This window comes from Sminthopsis crassicaudata, chromosome 2 (genome assembly GCF_048593235.1).
Source record: "Sminthopsis crassicaudata isolate SCR6 chromosome 2, ASM4859323v1, whole genome shotgun sequence".
Classification (NCBI taxonomy): Eukaryota; Metazoa; Chordata; class Mammalia; order Dasyuromorphia; family Dasyuridae; genus Sminthopsis; species Sminthopsis crassicaudata.
This window is the reverse complement of record NC_133618.1, coordinates 43,572,626-43,594,151: the sequence shown is the minus strand read 5'-3', so window position 1 is coordinate 43,594,151 and position 21,526 is coordinate 43,572,626. Positions and strand designations below refer to the sequence as shown.

The 21,526-nt window shown below is 37.0% G+C and overlaps 1 protein-coding gene across 3 annotated transcripts in view; it reads left to right on the top strand.

Annotated features, from left to right (window-relative positions):
* Positions 1 to 665: 665 nt before the first annotated feature.
* Positions 666 to 21,526, top strand: part of PHLPP2 (PH domain and leucine rich repeat protein phosphatase 2) — a 103,608-nt gene continuing 82,747 nt past the window's right edge. For 2 of the 3 annotated variants that reach the window (XM_074286049.1, XM_074286048.1), the window contains exons 1-2: positions 666 to 857; positions 17,042 to 17,325. In XM_074286049.1, the coding sequence (XP_074142150.1) occupies positions 17,048 to 17,325 (278 nt within the window). In that variant the 5' untranslated portion in view covers positions 666 to 857; positions 17,042 to 17,047. Of the gene's footprint in view, positions 858 to 3,257; positions 3,369 to 17,041; positions 17,326 to 21,526 lie in introns of those variants that run through there. The other variant, XM_074286050.1, reaches the window with a different exon arrangement.

Genomic DNA, 21,526 nt, shown 5'->3' with positions numbered 1-21,526 from the left:
AAAGATGAGTCATTAGCACCGGTGTGAGGACAAGGTCTTAGAAGGGAGGCTTTAGGACAGATAAATATAGGAGGAATTAACAGGGAGGGCTCGGAAAGGCCGGTGGGGACGAGCTCCGTAAGCCAACTCTCAGGCCAGAAATTAGTTGTGACGTCTGGAACGAAGGACCCCAGGGAGAAGTGACCCCAAGAGTCGCGCGCCTTCTGGTTCAGCCAGGCCCCTCGGAGAGCACTCCAGGAGGGCCGGGGCTGCCGCTCTGACCGCTCTTCGGTCCGGGGCCGGGTTGCCCCACTCCGGTCATGTTAGCAGCCAGAAGCCCCTGCCCGCTCCCGCGCCCCCAGCCCCACGTCTGTGCGCCGGGCGGATCCCGGGGGCGCCGCCCCCTACCCACGTGCCGCCTGCGCCCTCCGCGGCTCGGCTCTCCGGGTCGCTGGACCTTTAGAGCCTCAGCTCCTTTCCCCGCCCCCACTCCAGTCACCCGAACCACGCAGAACCAATGGCAGCCGCGCAAAAGCCGAGTCCTGCGGCAGCGCCGAGGCTCCGCCCGTCCGAACAGACAGCGGGAGCCAGGCCGTTCCGCGCTCCGGCCGGGCCGGGCCGGGCCGGGGCGGCGGGGAGGGGCGGGGCTCTGCGCTGGGAGCCGCGGGGGCGGGGCCGCCGCCTGGTCTCGCGCGCTGCGTCTCGCGCCGTTCGTCGGTCGCGCCGCCGGTCGTTTCTCCCCCTCTCGCCGCCGCCGCCGCCACTGCTGCTGCGGATGGGGGAGGTGGAGCCGGGGCCCACGGGCCCCCTGGAGCTCCCGGAACCGCCCGAGGCCCCCCGTCGCGAGCCGCCGGCCGGGGGGGATCCGAGTCCTGAAGGTGAGGAGGGGGACGCGCCTCCCGGGCCTGGTGAGCGGGGCCCGCTCGGTTCCCCAGGCCCCCCGGGGCCCGCTTTGGCATCTCTGTCCCGGGGGTGGGGGTGAGCTGCGGGCCGGGGCGGGGGTTCCTCCAGGACGCCTGGAAATGTCTAGCCTTCTTGGACCGGGAGGAGAGGTGGAGGAAAAAGAAAAGGTGAGGGGGCGGGGGGAGGAGTTGATGCTGCCCGAGGAGCGAGCACTTATGAAGCGCCTGCTGTGTGCTGAGCGCTAATCCGATGTGACCCCAAGCGGGAAATTCTCTAGCTGCGAATGGGGGGCAACAACGCCTCCCTTTTCCCCAGTCCACTCCAGCCACACGGCCCCGGGGGTGGGGGCGGATGAGCAGGGGCGGGGGGGGGGCGACAGAGGGGGTGCAGTCATGCAACAGGCAGCCGGGCTAGGGGCAGTGTAGAAGGTGGAATTTGATGCACAGGGCTCAGAAAGTGATGAGCAGCTCGAATTTAACGGGGAGCGTGAAAGCCGAGGGCGATGGAAGGGTGCTCAGGGGAGATCCTGGGGGAGGGTGGATTCCCCCCTCCCTCCCTCCCTCCCTCGGCGCAGTGTTTAATTAGATTAGGGAAACTTGCTGTAAATGAAATTGACGGGCTAGGTCTTAATCTAAAGACTGAATCCGTTCTGGAATCGTTGGAGAAGGAATTGGCAGGATTTCGTAACAGCTTGTTGCAGAAAAAAGATGTGTGCAATATGATTTTTAAAAAATAGCTCAGGTTGTTGGAAAGCTTTGAGAAGGAGCGGGAGTTCGTGGAGTGGCTATCTTTCCTTGTCCGCAGTTTGAGAGGGAACGCCCGAGGCAAAAAAGATGGGAGATTAGGGTTCAAGCCGCGAAAAAGGCTACAATTATCTGTTCTACCTGACACCTTCCGACGTTAGCCCTATGCTCCTGCCTCTTGCATTAACTCTCGAGTGTTGCCATATGGTGACAGTACAGTACAAAATGACCGACCGATTTCTGAATATTAGGAAATAAAAGACGGCCCCCATGTATATTTTATTTACATGCTGAAGTGAAGAAAAGGAAAGTTCAGCAAAGCTCCTTATCGGTCTGTGGCAGGCCTGAGGGAGAGGCATTGCCTTCTGTCCTGCCAGGTAAAACAGACGGACTTGAGTCTGCGAAAACCCTGTACCTGGCCCCCCATCTCCGGAGGAAGGATGACACAGGCTTCACTGAGACCAGACCACTGGTGGAGTAGCTTTTTTGCCAATGAATGGGCAGCCTTTGGAGAAAGTGCCCTTAAGTACAGAAGTGATTTTATTTTATAACAGAATTTCTGATTTGTCTGAGGGGGACGATAGAGTATTTTGTTTGGGGGATTCTGAAGCTTTTTATCTGGAAGAATATTTTGCTTATTCTCCCCTTGGGGAGGGTATTTTAAAAATAGTAAATTCAGGCCTCAGTTTATGTACAAAAATTATAGATGTGGTACATTTAATTTTAATGTTTCTCAGACTTTAATAGCACCTTTTTCAAGTACATAGTAGAATATGACTGGACCTGTGCTTTTAATATAATCCCTTTTAAAAGATGGAGAGTCTTTGTTGAAAAGAAAATTGGGGTTTAGCTGCTCTATACAGTCAAATCTACATTTAACAGTTTTGAATCTGCAGAAAATACATGAGATTAAGGATTACTAAATATGTGTATCACTATTGACTGGTTCTTCCTGATTTTAAGTTTGAGTGGTGGAAAATTAATTTCATTATTTAAATTCTCTGCATTCAGAATGTCTCAGTATGTGGGTTTTTTTTTTTTTTCCCATTAGGTATTAGATGTTGTGTAGTATATTTAGCTTTTTATTTATTTATTTTTGGAGACCTGTGATGTCATTGGTGTAGGAGGTTCACAGTGAGGAATTCCCTCTTCTTTAGCAAGGCAGATTAGTTTCTCCCTGCAATTTAGTATTATTAAGGTGCTTGGAACACTAACAGCTTAAAAGTTCTTGCCTAGGATAACAGAGTCTTGTTTTTGGATTTGAATATAGTTTTTCTTGATTCTGAGGTCAGTACTCTAGGATGCTTTATTGAATGGAGTTTTCAGGGCTCTTCACCTTTAATCTGATCCCATTCTTCCTTTTTTTTGCCTAGGATTTCTGTTTATTTTCTTCCACTTGAAAATGTAAAATTGAAAAAAAAAATAAACTGTAATTATTGGAAGAGGTTTACTTTCTAGAAGTATCTTTTAAATTTTAAATATTTAATTTGTATGCTTTTTTGTAAAGGTTGGTTATATCCTTATTCTGTTCTAAAGATGAGCTATTTGGATAGTATCTTACTTTATGACAATGTCCCTCATATATTTATCAAAGAAGAGTGCTTCTAGGAGGATGGTGATAAAAGCCAAGAACCTCCCCAAAGACGATTTAATTGGCAATCCAAGATTCTTAGAACATTTCAGGCAATAAAGCAGCAGCTGGTATATGAAGCAGGAAGATTCAAGAAAGGAGGAAAGCATCAGGTAATTCATTAGTTACCTCTTTTAAGTCTTATCAAAGCATGGTCACCGATAGGTTTTTGCCAGAGGAATTTAGCTTATTTGGTATCCAGTCTTTTTAGTATAGTTGTGAATCAGTTTAAGAGAATTGAGAATAACATAGAAAAAAATAGAATAGAATTGAATTGATATGCATTGTATATTGATGGAAGAAAATTTTTTTGTCTTTGGGATAAAGCATTACATAGATAATCTCTGCTGCATACATTAGATCTTATGTTCAAAATACTTAATACAGTCAATCACTTGTAGATGATATTTCCTGCTTTCAGAGAGTTTATAATGTTAAGATTACATCACATATTCATTATATCTGAGCTCGTCATGGTTAGTATCACTAGTTCAGATAGTAATCCATCCTTACTGCCACATGTAATTTTCTCCCATTTCTTTATATAAATTCTCTATAGAAGATTTATCCCAAGTGGTAGAAACCATCTTCTGATACTCTTAATATTTTGTGGATCCTATTGTAACATCTCGATACTCTTAATATTTTGTGGATCCTATTATAACATCTCTGTCTATCTTTTATCCTATACATGACTTATCATGTCATCTTTTTCTCATCTTAAAAATTTTTTCATGAAGAAGGAAATCCAGGTCTGTATCAGAAATTTAATTATGGAGGTGGGTAGTGTGGATGGTCATGAAGAGCAGAAAGGGAAAAAAAGGATTCCTTAGCACTGGAAAGTAACTAGGAATATTAACTGCTTAGTCTCTAAGGAATGTTAAGTTGGACTGTGTGATCTGTAAGTACAAGGTCATTAAGGGGCAGAGAAGAAGAGGAAGAGTGTTATCCTGTATGAACACAGTTAATCTGAAAAAACAATCTGGTGATTTTAGTGGACTACAACTTTATTAAAAATTTTTTTTTTTTTAAATTATGGCCTTTTATTTACCAGATATATGCATGGGCAATTTTGCAGCATTGACAATTGCCAAACCTTTTGTTTCAATTTTTCCCCTCCTCCCCCCACCCCCTCCCTCAGACGGTAGGTTGACCAATACATGTTAAATATGTTAAAGTATAAGTTAAATACAATATACGTATACATGTCCATACAGTTATTTTGCTGTACAAAAAGAATCAGACTTTGGAATAGTGTACAATTAGCCTGTGAAGGAAATAAAAAATTCAGGTTGACAAAAATAGAGGGATTGGGAATTCTATGTAATGGTTCATAGTGGTCTCCCAGAGTTCTTTCACTGGGTGTAGCTGGTTCAGTTCATTACTGCTCTGTTGGAACTGATTTGGTTCATCTCATTGTTGGAGAGGGCCACATCTATCAGAATTGATCATCATATAGTATTATTGTTGAAGTATGTAATGATCTCCTGGTCCTGTTCATTTCACTAAGCATCAGTTCATGTAAATCTTTCTAAGCCTTTCTGAAATCATCTTGTTGGTCATTTCTTACAGAACAATAATATTCTATAATATTCATATACCACAATTTATTCAGCCATCCTCCAATTGATGGGCATCCACTCAGTTTCCAGTTTCTGGCGACCATAAACATTTTTGCACATACAGTGGACTACAACTTTAAATATGAGTTATCAATAGGATCTGGCAGCCAAGAAAGCTGATCTTATCTTAAACTGTTTTAAAAAGGTTAATTGAGAGGGTAGTTTTATAGACTGGGGGGGGGGAGTGAGTTGTCTTGTAAATACTGTTCTGATCAGACTATATCTGAAGTATTATATTCAGTTTGGGAATTCTCCTGATAAGCTAGGCCACAAAATGTCCAGAGAAGGACTGGTAGCATGGTGAAGGGCCTTGAGTTCATGTTGGATAAAGATGACTTGAAGCTGTTGGAGATGTTTAGCAGGGAGAAGAGAGGACTTTAAGGGACAGTGACGTAACTCTGTTGAAGTATTTGGTTGTCATAAGAAAGAAGGACAGACTAGTTCTTTTTGTCCCCAGAGGTCAGAATTAGGAGCAGTGCCAAATTTGCTTGAAGTTGAGAAAAATATCTTAACCGTTAGAAATTTTTTAACCAATCAGAATGAATGGGCCACTGTCATAAAGATGGTATGTTACTCCTTTTCTGAAGTTCTGAAATTAAAATCTGGTTGGATACTTTTCGAGTTTGTTGTAGAAAGAATTTTCCTTCAGATTTGGGTTTGATTAAATGTATTCTGCTTCTTGAATAAATGTAAACTAATGACAATTAAAAAACCCTCAAAAAAGACGAAAAATAGAGAACAATGCTTAGGCTTTTGTTGACTTTTTTAGAATTTTCTGAGCATTTTTTTTTTTTTTTCAAATTTATTATTTTTTTAATTATAGCTTTTTTTTTCTTTTAAATTAATAGTTTTTATTTACCAGATATTTGCATGGGTAATTTTGCAGCATTGACAATTGCCAAACCTTTTGTTTCAGTTTTTCCCCTCCTTCTCCCCCACCCCCTCCCTCAGACGGCAGGTGGACCAATACATGTTAAATATATTAGAGTAGAAATTAAATACCATATATGTATATATGACCAAACAGTTGTTTTGCTTAACAAAAAGAATCGGACTTTGAAATAGTGTACAATTAGCCTGTGAAGGAAATCCAAAATTCAGGCAGACAAAATTAGAGGGATTGGAAATTCTATGTAGTGGTTCATAGTCGTCTCCCAGAGTTCTTTCGCTGGGTGTAGCTGGTTCAGTTCATTACTGCTTTATTGGAACTGATTTGGTTCATCTCATTGTTGGAGAGGGCCCGTCCATCAGAATTGATCATCATACAGTATTGTTGTTGAAGTGTATAATGACCTCCCGGACTTGCTCATTTCACTCAGCATCAGTTCATGTAAGTCTCTCCAGGCCTATAGCTTTTTATTTACAAGATATATGCATGGGTAATTTTACAGCACTGACAATTGCCAAGCCTTTTGTTCCAATTTTTCCCCTCCTACTCCCCACCCTCCTCCCCCAGATGGCAGGTTGACCAATACATGTTATATATGTTAAAGTATAAATTAAATATGTCTGAGCATCTTTTTAAAGGCTTTTGTAAAAATATTCTAGGACAGTAGAGAACTACAAAATCACAGACTTTGAGAGTTAGAAAATACTTCAGTGGTCAAATGACATATTTATTGCATATTTAAAAGTAATTTCTACTGTAAATGAGAAAATATTGATCGAGTCCTTAGTACAGTTCCAAGCACAGAGTAAAGCACTGTTTAATAAAATGTTAATTCTCACTTCTCCCCCGACAATGGGATCATCCAACCTTTGTTTTCAGTTCTCCATTACTTCCAAAGGCAACTTACTTCATTTTTTGACAGCTTTAATTATTAAGTTTTTTTCCTCCTTAAATCACTTCTAGCATAGTTGATTTCCTGCTGTATATTCTAGTAGTGATCAAAACATGATTGATGTTAATTTCTTTGTGGAGGGAGAGAAAATGAAAGATAATTTGAAATCACCTGAATTATAAGCAAAGGGGAGAAAGAAAAACCTGTATGTTAAATATTCAACTGTGGAATTTGTAGGCCCTGGAGATACGAGAAGACCCATCTCTCAAAAAACTTGTGCTGCAGAATTATAACATGTACCTACATAGAGATTCATTTATGCTTATCTAAAGGAAGTCAGCAGTATTTTAAAGTATGTCCTCTTTCTATACATCCTTTATTTTTCTTTTACCTCCTGTTTTCTCAGATCTCATCTGATGAGAAAACCAAAGGGCATGTCATTATGTGTTTTATCTTCCCTACTCCAAACCTCACATCCCCTATGCCTTAAAAAAATATTTTGTTGATGCTTTTTTCTTCACTATCACTTCTCAGTAACCCCTTCCTTCTGTCAACTTTCTGTTGTAACAAATATTGAAGTAGAACAGACCCACACAGCCCCTGTCTGATGAAGGAGGTAGTTTTCTTCATATTTAGTTTTCTGCCTTTCTTTTGAGAGGATCCCTTTATCTCTTTACTCACCTTCCCCTCCTTTTTGCCAGGCTCTGAGGAAGATGTTCTTTTCATTCTCAAGACCTATATGTGCTTGCCTTAGTGATCATCTCCCACTGTTTCTCAACTTTCTTTTGTGTTTTTGGTAGTTGTCATTTATTTGGGATCTTACTTGGGTTTTTCTTACCAGAACTCCTGGAAAGGTTTGCTATTTCCTTCTCTAGCTCATTTACAGATAAGGATGAGCATAGAGTAGATGACAGGAGAAAGAGGAGCTCTCTATAAGTGATTTGTTTCTTTCTTTTAGCATCTGATTCATAATCAAGTTGGTATTCTCTGTCCAGAGGGTAAAGGGAGACATGGTATGGGAGGCTTGAGGTGCCAGGTATCCCTCCACTGTTGTATGATGCAAGATGAAGTCAGTTTCCTGAACCAAAATATGTACCTCACATAACTCTTGACTTTCAGATCATTAGATTCAGTTCAGTGCTGTAGCTTAATCAGGCTCATTATTGGATTTTGACTTTGTCATATACTATTAACATACCCTCCTCATTCTCAGCCTGGAGTCTGGGAGATTTCTCTTCCTGAGTTCAAATCAAGAGTCAAAAACTTAGTGTGACCCTGGGAATGTCAGTTCACCCTGTTTGCCTCAGTTTATTCATCTTTAAAATGAGCTGGAGAAGAAAATGACCCCACTTTCTTTGTGGGTTGGAAACAGAATTGGACAAAAATGAAACAACTGTCTCTCATTTCATCTGTTGGTTTGATGTGCATGTATCTTTGTCTTTATCCACGCCATTGATAAAAATGTTTATTTAATGTAGTATTAATTATTTACTGGTGTACCTGATTATAGACCTCTGGCAATTTTCATTGAATTGTTAATGAATTATCTTTCAGTCTGACTATATAATCAGTTTTTAATTTTTTTCATCTACCCCTGTATTGCTATGTGCTTCTACTAGAATAGCCTGGGTTTTACTTGACTGAATGCTTTACTGAAATCTACCTGAACTATAGCCATAGTGTTAATTACTTTGAGCTTCAGGTTTGTAACTTAGTCAAAAAAATGGAAATAAGGAGCCTGCCATAGTATGTTCTTGATGAACACTGCTTCTTGATCTCATACTAGTGATTACTTTAATAATTTTAATTATTTATTAATTTAATAATTTTCTTAAAAAGCAAAATCATGCTCACAGACTTGTTTCTCAATATTTTGTTGTTTTCAATATTTGCTCTCATTAGTCCTACAATGCTTTTCCTGTTTCCACTGCCTTTAAAATGATCATATTAAGAAAAAATTATCCTTGACAGTCGTTCAGCTGAAATTGTGGATTTTTGTTTTGTTTTGTTTTTTTAGAACCTGAGGCTATGATTTACCAGGCCAAGTGACAATTGAGTATATCAAGGAAAGCTAAAATGTTAGTGTTCTTACTCTCTTGATTTGTCTTGTGATCTTGCCTGATCACTCTCTATTAACCATTTTTGTTAACCATTTCTACTTTCCAGCAGAGAGGGCATTCTTGGCAAAACAGAAACAAAAAAGAAATTAAGCAGTTTTGCTTCCCTTCAGTTAATTACTGGTCCATCTACTCAACTTAAAGGTCCTTTCCTTGTGCTGTTCTTCCCTTTCCCATTGTAACTAAAACAAACAAAAATACTTCTTTTTGGTTGTCCTTAGGTTTACCCCCTAGACTTTACTAATTTTTGAAGCGTATACAGAATTGTATATTGTTTTTGGATTCATTGTCTCTTGCCTTCCCTTGCATTCATTTTTGGACAAATGCTTTCTAAATCAAAGTTAATAGATAAGTTATTTGTGTAGCTACATTGATGTTTCAGACAATTCCCGTTTTTCTTTCTCATTGAATTTTTTTTTTCTTTTTAATATTTCAGGATTTCATTTTTTACTTTTCTTCTTCACCTAATTTACCCTAAGGGATTTTAGTCCATTGGACCCTACTTAGCCTTCTTTTGAATCCCTTGACAGTTGTTCTCCTAAAATCTAGGATGTGTGTTATTATGACCAACTTTTCTCTTCATAGTCACAACCTCTGAGAGAGAATGGTCACTTTCCTTGATGGTTATCATTTACTCCCAAGCAACTAGTTTTTCCCTATTGGTGAGAATTAGATTTAGAATAGAATTTTTGATTGCTTCACTTTTGAAGGATAAAACTACTATTATGTCAGGAACAGAGAGTTCCAGTAGATGTCTGGATAATTGATTTCCTTCGTCACTTCTTTTATGTTAATTTTTAAAAAATGAACAGAAATATATTTTCTGCTCCTCTCCCCATTGATTAAAAAAAAATTTCTTACAACAAACAAACAGTCAAGCAAAATAAATTCTTCCATCACTGTTATAATCATATCTTTGTATCAGGCTTAGGATCTGTTTACCAAGTCATCTGTGTGACTTTTGGGTTGGTCTGTGTTATACTTGGTTGACAAAAAAAGTCTTCATACAAATATTTTTTTCTCTTTCCTTCTTCTGGTTTCTAGATTTCTTCATGCAAGTATACTTTCTTACTACTATTATACCCTCCCCCCACTTCACCTTTTTCCTATCTTACTACTTTTGAGTTAAGGCTTACTCATCCAGCACCCCTGTTCTTATCATAGGCCTTATTCCACTGTACCTCAATGATGCCTTTGAGGTCTATTTTGCCTTCTTGAATCAACAGCTCTGGTATTATCTATTTATGCCTAAAATTTGGACATGTGAATCTAAGGGTTTTATTCCTTTCTTCATTCTTGGATTTTTGTGTTCTCCATGAGTTGCTGGGTATCTTTTTTTTTTTTTTTTTTTTTTTTTTTTTTTTTTTTTTAATAGCTTTTTATTTACAAGATATATGCATGGGTAATTTTTCAGCATTGACAATTGCAAAACCTTTTGCTCCAGCTTTTCCCCTTCTTCCTCCAACCCCCTTCCCCAGATGGCAGTTGACCAATACATGTTAAATATATTAAAGTATAAATTAAATACAATATATGTATACATGTCCAAACAGTTATTTTGCTGTACAAAAAGAATCAGACTTTGAAATAGTGTACAATTAGCTTGTGAAGGAAATCAAAAATGTAGGTAGATGAAAATAGAGGGATTGGGAATTCTATATAGTGGTTCATAGTAATCTCCCAGAATTCTTTCTCTGGGTGTAGCTGGTTCATAGTCATCTTCCAGAGTTCTTTCGATGGGTGTAGCTTGTTCAGTTCATTACTGCTCTATTGGAACTGATTTGGTTCATCTCATTGTTGAAGATGGCCATGTCCATCAGAATTGATCCTCATACAGTATTGTTGTTGAAGTATACAACGATCTCCTGGTCCTGCTCATTTCACTCAGCATCAGTTCATGTAAGTTTCTCCAGGCCTTTGTGAAATCATTCTGTTGGTCATTTCTTACAGAATAATAATATACCATAATATTCATATACCACAATTTATTCAGCCATTCTCTAATTGATGGGCATCCACTCAGTTTCCAGCTTCTGGCGACTACAAAGAGGACTGCCACAAACAGTCTTGCATATACAGGTCTCTTTCCCTTCTTTAAGATCTCTTTGGGATATAAGCCCAGTAACACTGTTGGGTCAAAGGGTATGCACAGTTTGATAACTTTTTGATCAGCATATTTTTTCTTTAACCAATTCATGTGAAAGTATAAAAATGAAGTTCAAGTGACAGCTGTTCCTATGTCTCCTCAGAGGTCTGTTCGTGTAATATTCCTATTTATTGGCTTATTTAATATCTAATAAACTGAAGCCATTGAACAGAAATGTTGCATCATTTGCAGAAACTTGTTTGATTTTGCCAGATGGACAGCACTTTGTTAGAGAGAGAACCATCAAGATGGTGTTCTGTTCTGTTGAATCAAATGCTTTTGAAATAATTGACAAACAGGATTTTGTATTCTCTACATCTTTAAGTCAGTTGCAGGACAAAAAATAAGATCTGTACAGTATTGCATATAAAATGTGCTTGTTTCTATCACAGATTTTTATGAAGGATGCCCATGAATGCAGGTATAGATTCTGATCGTAGATTATGTAGAGGTGGGAAAGAAGACTGATTGTTTTTTAATATTCCCTGTCATATTTTGGAGGAGGGGCAGATAATCCAAGTTTCTTTTTTTCTTTTTTCTTTTTTTTTTTTTTTTTTAATAAAGCCTCTCTCTTTTCTGTGTCATAAGCATTTAATTCCTCAGTGCCCTCAAAATTTCATTTCACCTCCTGTCTTTATATTTTATCTTTTTTCATCTTTTTTTCAGTACCATTCTTACTTTCTTAGTGCATCTAGGGCTATGGTGTTGAGAATTGGAGGCTGCACTATTATTGATACCTAAAAGACTTAAGTATAAAAATGTTCCAAAATATATAAAGAACTATGTCAAATTTATAAGAATACAAGTCATTACCTAATTAATAAATGATCAAAGAACATGAACAATTTTCAAATGATGAAATTAAAGCCATCTATAATTATTTGAAAACATGTTCTAAATCACTATTGATTAGGGAAATGCACACCATCTCATACCTCTCAGATTGTCTAAAATAACAGGAAAAGATTATGATAAATATTGGAGATGTGGGAAAATTGGGATACTAATGCAATGTTGGGGGAGTTGTAAAATGAGCTAAACATTCTGGAGAACAATCTGGAATTATGCTTAAAGTGCTATAAAACTGTGGATACCCAGCAGTGCCATTAATGGGTCTGTGTCCCAAAGAAATCCTAAAGGAGGGAAAAAGACTCATATGTGTAAAAATGTTTGTAGTAGCAAAGAATTGAAAAATGACTAGATGCCCATCATTTGGAAAATAACTGAACAAGTTGTGGTATATGACGGTAATGGAATGTTATTGTTCTATAAAAAATGATGAACAAAATGATTTTAGACAGGCTGAAAAGATTTATGTGAACTGATGCTGAGAGAAACAAGCAGAACCAGGAATACATTGTTTATAATAACAGCAAAGATGTGATGATCAACTATGAAAAACTTGGTTCTTCTCAGTGAGTCAGTGATCCAAAGCAATCCCAATGGACTTTGGACAGGAAGTGCCATCTGCATCCAGAAAAAGAACTTAGGCGACAGAATGTAAATCAACACATGCTATGCTCACTTCTCATGCTATGTTCATTTCTTTTTTTCTGTTTTTTTTTTTTTTTTTTAAATCTCTCCCATGGTTTTTCCCTCAACTCAAGTTGTCTCTTAGTTGTCTTTTTGTAAAAGATTACATTATCATCCACTACTTCTGTTTTGAGGTAATACTGCTTAAATTTCTGCCATCCTCTTTATGATTTTCTGGATTAGTTCTATTCTAAACCATTGTTATCTTTATTGTCATATCTCTCTTTGAAAGAAGATTTTAATGTCCTCATTATAGTGATTGATTTGCACAATCACCATATCCTAAGGCTCTTATATCAATGACAGTTAAAAATGTAAAATGGATTAAAAAAATCAAGAAAAGCTATTCTGCATTCATTGCATTCTATCTCCCTTTTGATTTCTTGCTTACAGGACTGTAATATATCCTCTCTTTATCTCTTTGTTTTTATATTATTTTTAATATTTTTGCTTTTTATATCTTTTACAAAATTTTATTTGAAAAAACAGTAAGAAGAAAAAAACAGAAAAGAAATACAAAACATAATAAAGGAAAACAAAAGAGAATGTTATTGTGTGCCCAGCAGAACACAAATATTCAGATCAAGAAAATGTAAATATTAGTAGAAGAAATTATATTCATGAGTGTTCATCTTGTCTTTACTTCCTTGTAAATTGTTCTTTGGTTTTCTGCGGAATACCTTATTTACTTTATTCTTTTTTCACCCCCAACTCCCAAGAAAGCTACATTTAAGAAAAGATATATTCATGTGTATTCATGAATATATACATATGTACATATATACACACCCACACACATCCCACATACATGTCTTTCCTATCCCTGCTGATTTTTCAATTAAATTCTGCTCTATAACCTGGCTTACTATTATTTAACCTCCCACCATCCGCCCTTTGCTTCCCCCTGTGCCCATCCTGTGCTCTGTGTCCTTATTTCTTCATAGATTTTCCATACCTTGTATATATGTAGTGCTGCCTATTGAACCCATTCCTGATGTGAGTAGGTTTTCAGAACTACAAACCCTCCTTCTCCCTCTAATACCTCTGTGTCTATTCTTCTGCTGCACTTCATTTGTATAATCTGGTTACTATTTTTACCTTGACTCTGCCAATCTTTGTTTTGAGCTACCCTACTGTTCATGTGAATCTTAAACATGTAGTATACCTTTCCCCATGTAAAAAATAAAACAAAACAAAACATTTTTCCATGTTGAAACAGTTTGTCCTTGTTAAATTCCTTAAAATTGATCTTGCATATTGATCCATATATTAAATTTTCTTTTAAGTTTGAGTTTGGTTGATAGAAAATCCTAATAATTTGCAAGTTTGTTGAATGTCCATTTTTTCTCATTCAAAATTATACATAATTTTGCTGGATATGATATTTTTGACCACAGGCCTAGTTTTTTGATTGTCAGTAGATACGATTCTGGGGCCCGCAGTCTTTTATTAGCTGCTAAGTCTTGGACAATTCTAATTGTAGCTCCAGCGAATTTGAATTGCTTTTTTTCTTATATCTTGCAATATTTTCTCTTTCATCTGGGGATTTCTGAATTTGGCAATAATATTCCTGTGTGTTTTCCACAAAGGATCTCTTTGAGGTGATGAAGGGTGGATATTTTCTATTTCTACTTTCCCCTTGTGTTCTATCACTCCAGGACAATTTTCTTGGATTATTTCCTGCATTGCTGTATCAAGGTTCTCTTTTTGGTTGCAACTTTGTGGCAGTCCATTCATTCTTATATTTTCTCTTTTTGATCTGTTCTCCACATCTGTTGTTTTTCTTATGTTTCACAGTCTGTTCTATTTTCTCATTCTTTATAATCTGTTTTGTTATTTCTTGGTCTCTCATAGCTCCCCTTACCCAAATCTAATTTTCAAAGAATTATTTTCATTTTTGAGATGCTCTACTTCCTTTTCCAGTTGCTTAACTTCTTTTCATAAGCTTCTTGTTTTTCTTGGAAGGTTTATTTTATTTTAGTTTTTCCTTAGTGTCTCTTATTTGATTTTTGAATTCTTTTTTTAATTCTATAAATTCTTTTTTTTTTTTTTTTTTCCTGAGGCTGGGGATAAGTGATTTGCCAAGGGTCACACAGCTAGATAGTGTTAAGTGTCTGAGACACATTTGAGCTCCGGTCTTCCTGAATTCAAGGCTGGTGCTCTATCTGCTGCGCCACCTAGCTGCCCCAATTCTATAAATTCTTAATGGGAAGGGGAGCCATTTCATGGTACTCTTTGGGGTAGAAGCTTTTTTTTTTTTTTTTTTTTTTTAAGTAAAGTGTCCTTCTCTGAAGATGAACCCCAGTCTTCCCTGTTCCCATAATATGTTTCAATGATGGGATTCTTTCTTTGCCAGTTTTTTAAAAATAAGAGATGTTAGTGTAAGCCCCTCTAATCTTGGGACAGGGGGATGGGATCTCTAGTTTCATTTCAACTTTCCCTTCTGACTTGGAACCCCAAACCAAGAGCTCCCCCTTGCAGCAAGTGCCCGAAGCCTGCAGTGTCCCTTCTTCCGTCCCCCTCCCCCCACTCTGGGGTATGCTGGCTCTGTAGCATAGCTAGGCCTGGGGTGTTCCCCCAGTGTTCCCAGACTCCAACTCCAACTCCACAAAGTTTGGGAAGTGAAAGTGGTTTCTGCTGAGGCTCCAGCCATACCCAGCTGGCCCTAGGGGTCGCAACTTGATGTTTCTGTGGAGCTAGCCAGGAGGTGTTGGAAGTTCAGACTGGTTAATCCCCCAGCTCAGGGCCATCAGATCTTCTTGGGTTTTGTCTGGAAGACCCCCCTTCCCCCTTCTGCCCCAAGTCATCTTGATTTTTTTTACCAGTCTGTTTGCCCTGAGGAGCAAATTTGTTCTATTTGTTAGGGAAATCAGGAGAACTTGGAATTTACCAACTTTGCCATCTTCTCAGAATCCTCCTTCCCTCCCCCTTATCTAATAGATGATCTCAGATTCTTCTCAACTCAGTTTATATATCACTTTCTATAGTCAGGCTATTTCCAATTCTTCCCTTTTTGTCCCATTCTCAATTATAACATTTGTGTTTATATTTTTTATCAACTTAAAATATTTTGTGCTATTTTCCCCCAATAGCTTGTAAGCACAGAGAAAACAGGGACTATTGAGTATTTGCTATATCTCCAGTATAACTTGAAATAGGTACTTAACTACTTGTTTATTGGTAGATTAGGTCATATTTGCCTTAATTGCTCACCTTTTCTTCTCATTTTAGTATTTTTCTTTTAACTTTGTATTGATTTTTGTTTTAATAAGTGGGCTATACACAAAGAGCGAAACTTGGATTTCACTGCCCAATGATAATAAATCTTTTTCCTGCCTGTTAGAATTAAGTTTCATTCTTTATGATGTCATTTGGTACTCACTCTGTTCAGTATCTCTGGTCACCTTAAAGAAAATATAGTTACATATAATATATAATTTTATATATATATATATATATGTAATTATATCTTTGTTCTGAATCATATTTTCTGACTTGTTTTTTCACCTTTCTCTCCTGTTCACAGTATGTTGATTTAATTTGGAGAGTATCATCAGTTTCTTTTGGAAAACTTTCTAGCTAGGAAGACCTCAGTCTCAGATACTTACTAGCTGTGTGAGTCTGGGTAAATCGGTTAACTTCTGTTTGCCTGAATTTCTTCATCTGTGAAATGAGTTTGATAAGAATAGTAATTACCTCTCAGGATTACATTATAGGTCAAATGAGATATTTGTAAAAAGTTTAATATAGTGCCTGGTATATAGTAGGTATTTACTAAATGCTTATTTCCTTTTGATCCTTGTCAAATCGAAGTTGATGCTTAAGCAGCAATTATTTTCATGGTGTTCTCTTTGCTAATGCTGTCTGAGCAATGCAATATTAGATGACAAACCATTCTGTGAAATGTTTTATTATTGCCATTTGGATGCATGATAAAACCAACCTTATCAATTCTTTTATTTGCCTCTTCAAATACCATCTGTGAAATATCATTGCAAATAGCTGCAACTTTTTTGTTGTTGTGTTTAATTTAGAATAAGAATGTCAAGATTCATACGATTCATTTCCTCTTATAGTATATATATTCCATGGACAATCAATTGGATTTTCTCCCTGTGTAAGTTGAGACAGGAGCAGCATAAATCAAGTAACAGGCATGTACTAAATCTTTAGAAATATGACATTGGACTCCTGCTATTGTTCTGATAGTGAGGGAATGGCAAGACAATGTAGGCAACTTTTCAGGTAATTTGTGATGGCATGTAGATTATGTGATTAGTAATAAATACTTCTAAGTGTAGCTTTTATTTTTAGTAGATCTGGAGTTCCATGTCTTTGCATTAGAGTGAAAAGTGTTCTTTTTAGAGCCTTATGGGGTTAAGGAGAATACAAAGAGAAGGTTATTGATTGTGATGTGATGTCACTTCTAACAAGGCAGTATGAGAGAAGGTTGGGGAGGAAGGTAAAGGCATTGAACAGGTAGTAAGGATAATGTGATCATGCTGGTGACTTATCTAAATAGCTAAATGTCATTTGCTTGAGAGGTTGCCTATCCTAGCTGATAATTGCTCTTTTTGTATCTTTCAGAGAAACATGAAGCGCAGTGGAAGCAGACATTGTTTGCACAGGAGAAGTAGATTCAGCTCCCGTGAGAGAGACTGGCTGAAAGAGGATGTGAAGAGAGGATGCGTCTACCTCTATGGAGCAGAAACAGCTACTGCCACTACCACTGCTTCTGTGGCCAGCACTGTTACCTCTTCCTCTTCTGATTTGCACCTGGTCCTTTGCACAGTAGAGACACCAGCATCCGAGATATGTGCTGGAGAGGGAAAGGAAAGCCTTTATTTACAGCTTCATGGAGACCTTGTCAGGTAGGTTTGGAGTTACACCCTATTTTCTTAGGAAATATATAAATAAATTTTAGGCATACTACATTAAAGTGGATAATATGGAAAGGACTCTTTAATTATATTGGAATTGATGTGATTGTGGATTGGCTAAATACAGACTTTGGTTTTGGAATGCTTAACAGATTGAAATGTGAAGATATAAATTGTGGAATGTTTAGTATAAAAATTTGTATAGTTATTTCAGTTGGTTTATAACTGGTATTTATTGAATCTACCCCAAGAAGGAAAAAAATTTAGTATCTTTTAATATCACCTACATTTCCTGATGTATTCCTTCCCCTCCCAAAGCGCCATTCTCAATAAGAAAGAGGAAAAAAAAAATTTGATCCAGCAAAACCAACACATGGCAAAATTGGATGGTATATGTAGTTGCTCCCCATCTCTGCAAAGATGGGCTCATATATTCCCTTTGAAGCAAAGTTTGCTTATCTCAGTCTTACAACATTCACTTTCATTTGTTCTGGTGTTTTTTCCCCTTTTATATTGTGCCAGAATCATTGTGTACATGTTCACTTTTCATCAATTGCTATTCAGTCTGAGAAAGAATCTTTTGATGGATATATGTTTTACACTTCATATTAACTATGTGGTAAGATTTGTAGATTGTTAGAGATGACATTTTACCAGTGAGGAAACTTGGGTCTAAAGATTTTAACCTGATTTGTGAAGAGCTGCACTGAGAATTAGAGCCTTCTAATACTGTCAAATTTTGTTTTACACTATACAATCTATGAGATAGTACTCCCCTCATCCTATCTCTGAGAGACAGAAACAGTTGACTTGTCCAAGGTTACAGTTAGTAAATGAAATTTCACCTCTGACTCAGTTTAGTATTCTTTTAGTTAGACTGAGTGACTCACAAGATCATTAGCCTTTTTTTTTTTTTTCAGATTAACACTACTCATTCGCAGCTTGAATCCAGTGTATATTTATTTAGATAGTTTAGACTATAAGAGAGCATATCTCAATTTATACTTTAATTGATTTCCTAAAAAGGTATGTGAATAATTTTTTCCCTACCTTTCTAGTCTTATAATCCTCATGAACACTTTCACCACCATCCTTCTCACACCTTTCTATTCAGTCTTCTTATGCCTTATTTCTTACCACAAAATTTTGGATCTAGTGCCTTTAGTCTTCTAGCTATTCTTCAAACCTGACATTTCATCTCACAGCCTTGAGTATTTTCACTGGCCTTTTGTCTGGAACTCTTTTTCCTTGTCTCTCTTTCCTGGCTTTCCTAACTTTTTTTTCAGATCTCAGCTAAAGTCCTACTTTCTTGTGCAAGAAACCTTTCCCATTCCCCCTTGATCTTAGTGCTTTCACTCTGTTGATTTTCTCCAGTATATCTTGCTCATACATAGTTGTTTGCATGTTGTGTCTCTACTAGGCTGAGCTCCTTGAGAGCTGGGACTGGTTTTTACTTTTCTTTGTATTATCAATGCTTAACTTGGAGTCCGAAACACAGTAAGTACTTAATAATACTTAAGTTGACTATAACTAATTTGAATGATAGTTACTATAATGTAATTTCAAAGATTTCTTATCTTGATATCTTGAGTTTTAGTATTTTCCTTTCCTCAGCTTCTTTGTCAAGTAGATAATGGTATATCACTTTCCTTGACTGTGCTCCAGTTTCAGATATTGTTGACCAGTCTCTCTTCCTATATATTTTCCTTTTCTGGGTTATCTCATGCCACTTTTCTGCTCTCAGTCCTCTTTGCTTCTTGGATATTTTAACAGCTCATGGGGTTCAAGTGTTTTCTCTATATAAATAACCTCCAAATCAATACTTCTAATTGTAATTTCTCTCCTGAACTCAAGTCATATTATAAACTGCTTGCTGGATATCTTTTTTTAGATGCCTGACAGGCATCTCATATACAGATACTTTATATTTAAAATAGAATTCATTAATTTTTTACATTGCCTCCTTCAAACTGTTCTTCCTACCAGCTTCTCTCCTTGCTTGAATGTACAGCCATTTTCCCAGATATTCAGGTTCATGGTTTTGGAGTCATCCATTACTCTACCCTCTCTCTTATCCCTTCAATGACCAACCATTTGCTAGATCTTATCCATTCAACCTCTACAAAATTTTTCACTTACCCTTTCCCCTCAAACAGCCCATTTCCTTAGCTCTGGTCATCATCGCTTCTGTCTTCACAGTGATTAATCTTCTTCATTAATTTTCCTGCTTCCAGTTTCTCTCTTTTAAATTTATTTTCTAGACAGCTGTTAGATCTTCATGTTGATTAAACTTGATTGTTATTTCTTTGTCCAGAAATCTTCCTTGCTTTTGCTGCTGCCTTTTGAATAAAATATAAATTCCTTAGCTTGTTATTGAAAGGTTTCCATAGTCAAGCCTTCCACCTACAATGTACAGTCTACTACATTGTGGTCCTCATTTTTACTTTATTAACTCAATCTACCCATGAGTAATTGATATTTTCCCAGTTTCTTAAATCTGATTTTATTTGTGTGAAAAGTGTTTTATAATTGTGCCCATATAGTTCCTAGGTTTGTCTTGGCAGGTAGTCTCCCAAATATTTTATGTTGTCTACAGTTTTTTTTTTAAATGGAATTTTTCTCTATCTCTTGATGGTGGGCTTTGTTGGCAGTATATAGAAATGCTGATGATTTATATGGTCTTATTTTATATATTGTGACTTTGCTAAAGTTAATTATTTCAAATATTGTTTTCAGTTGATTGTCTAGGATTCCCTATCATTGTGTCTGCAAAGAGTTTTTGTTTCCTCATTACCTATTCTAATTCTTTCAATTTTCTTTTCTTATTGCTAAAGCTAACATTTTTAGTATAATATTGAAAAATAGAGATAGTAACAGGCATCCTTGATTTATCTCTGATCTTATTGGAAAGGCTTATCCTCATTAGAAGTAATACCTACTGATGGTTTAAGATAGATACTATTTATCATTTTAAGGAAAGCTCCATTAATTCTTATGCCTGCTAGCATTTTTATTAGAGTGGGTGCTGTATTTTGTCAAAAGTTTTTCTGCATCTGCCAGGTGCAGATTTAGATCAGATTATCTTCTGATTTCTGTTTAGTTACTGAAATGATATAGTCAGTGTGCTGATAGTTTTCCTAATTTAGAACCAACCTTGCTCAAATTCCTGATATAAATCCTACCTGGTTATAATGTATTATCTGGTAATTAATTGCTGTAATCTCTTTGATAACATTTTATTTTGAAATTTGACATTAGTGGTCATGAAGGAAATTGGCCCATAATTATCTTTATCTTTTTTTTTTTTTTTTTTTAACTTCCTGGTTTAAGTGTCACCACCATACAAAAAAATTGACAGCTTTTGCTTATTTTCCCAAAAGGTTTATACAATATTGGAATTAATTTTTCTTTAAAAGTTTGCAAGAATTCTCTGGTGCTGGGATTTTTTCTTTTTTCAATTTTCATTCTTCAGTTTCTTTTCTTAAAATGGGGTTAACTAAGTATTCTGTTTCCTCTAATGTTAGTTTGGGAAATTTATATTTTGTAAATATTCATTTATTTTATTTAGATTGTCAGATATATTGGCATATAATTGGATAGAATGTGAAATATTGCTTTAATTTCCCCAAACTACTACTTTGGTTGCATTTTATAAATTTAGTAGATTGTCTCATTATTATTATTCTCTTTGATGAAATTATTATTTCTATGATTTGTTGTTTGACCCACTAGTGTATTCCTTAGGATTATTTAGTTTCCAATTAATTTTTAATGTCTTTCCATAATTCTTTATTATTAAATGTAATTTTAAATGCGTGATAATATGAAAAGGATGTATTTAGTATTTCTGCCTTTCTGTATTTGACTGTGAGGTTTTTATGCCTTAATATATGGCCTAATATGTCTTAATACATAATATATAGGTGCCATGTACTAAGAAAACAAGATACATTCCTTCCTATCATCATTCAGTTTTTCCTCACAAGTCTATCTGTGAAAGGCCACAGCCAGTGGGGGAACTCTGGATGAGGTATAAGACCTTTCAGCCCAGAGGGAATCTGCTAACAATGTCTGCTTCGGCTCCCCATTTCTCCTAAGGGCTTTCGGCCTTCCTGAGAAGTCAGGGAGAGGTGTCAACCTGTGTTGTAATTGAAGTGGGGTGATACCAGGTGGCAAACTAAGTACAATAGCA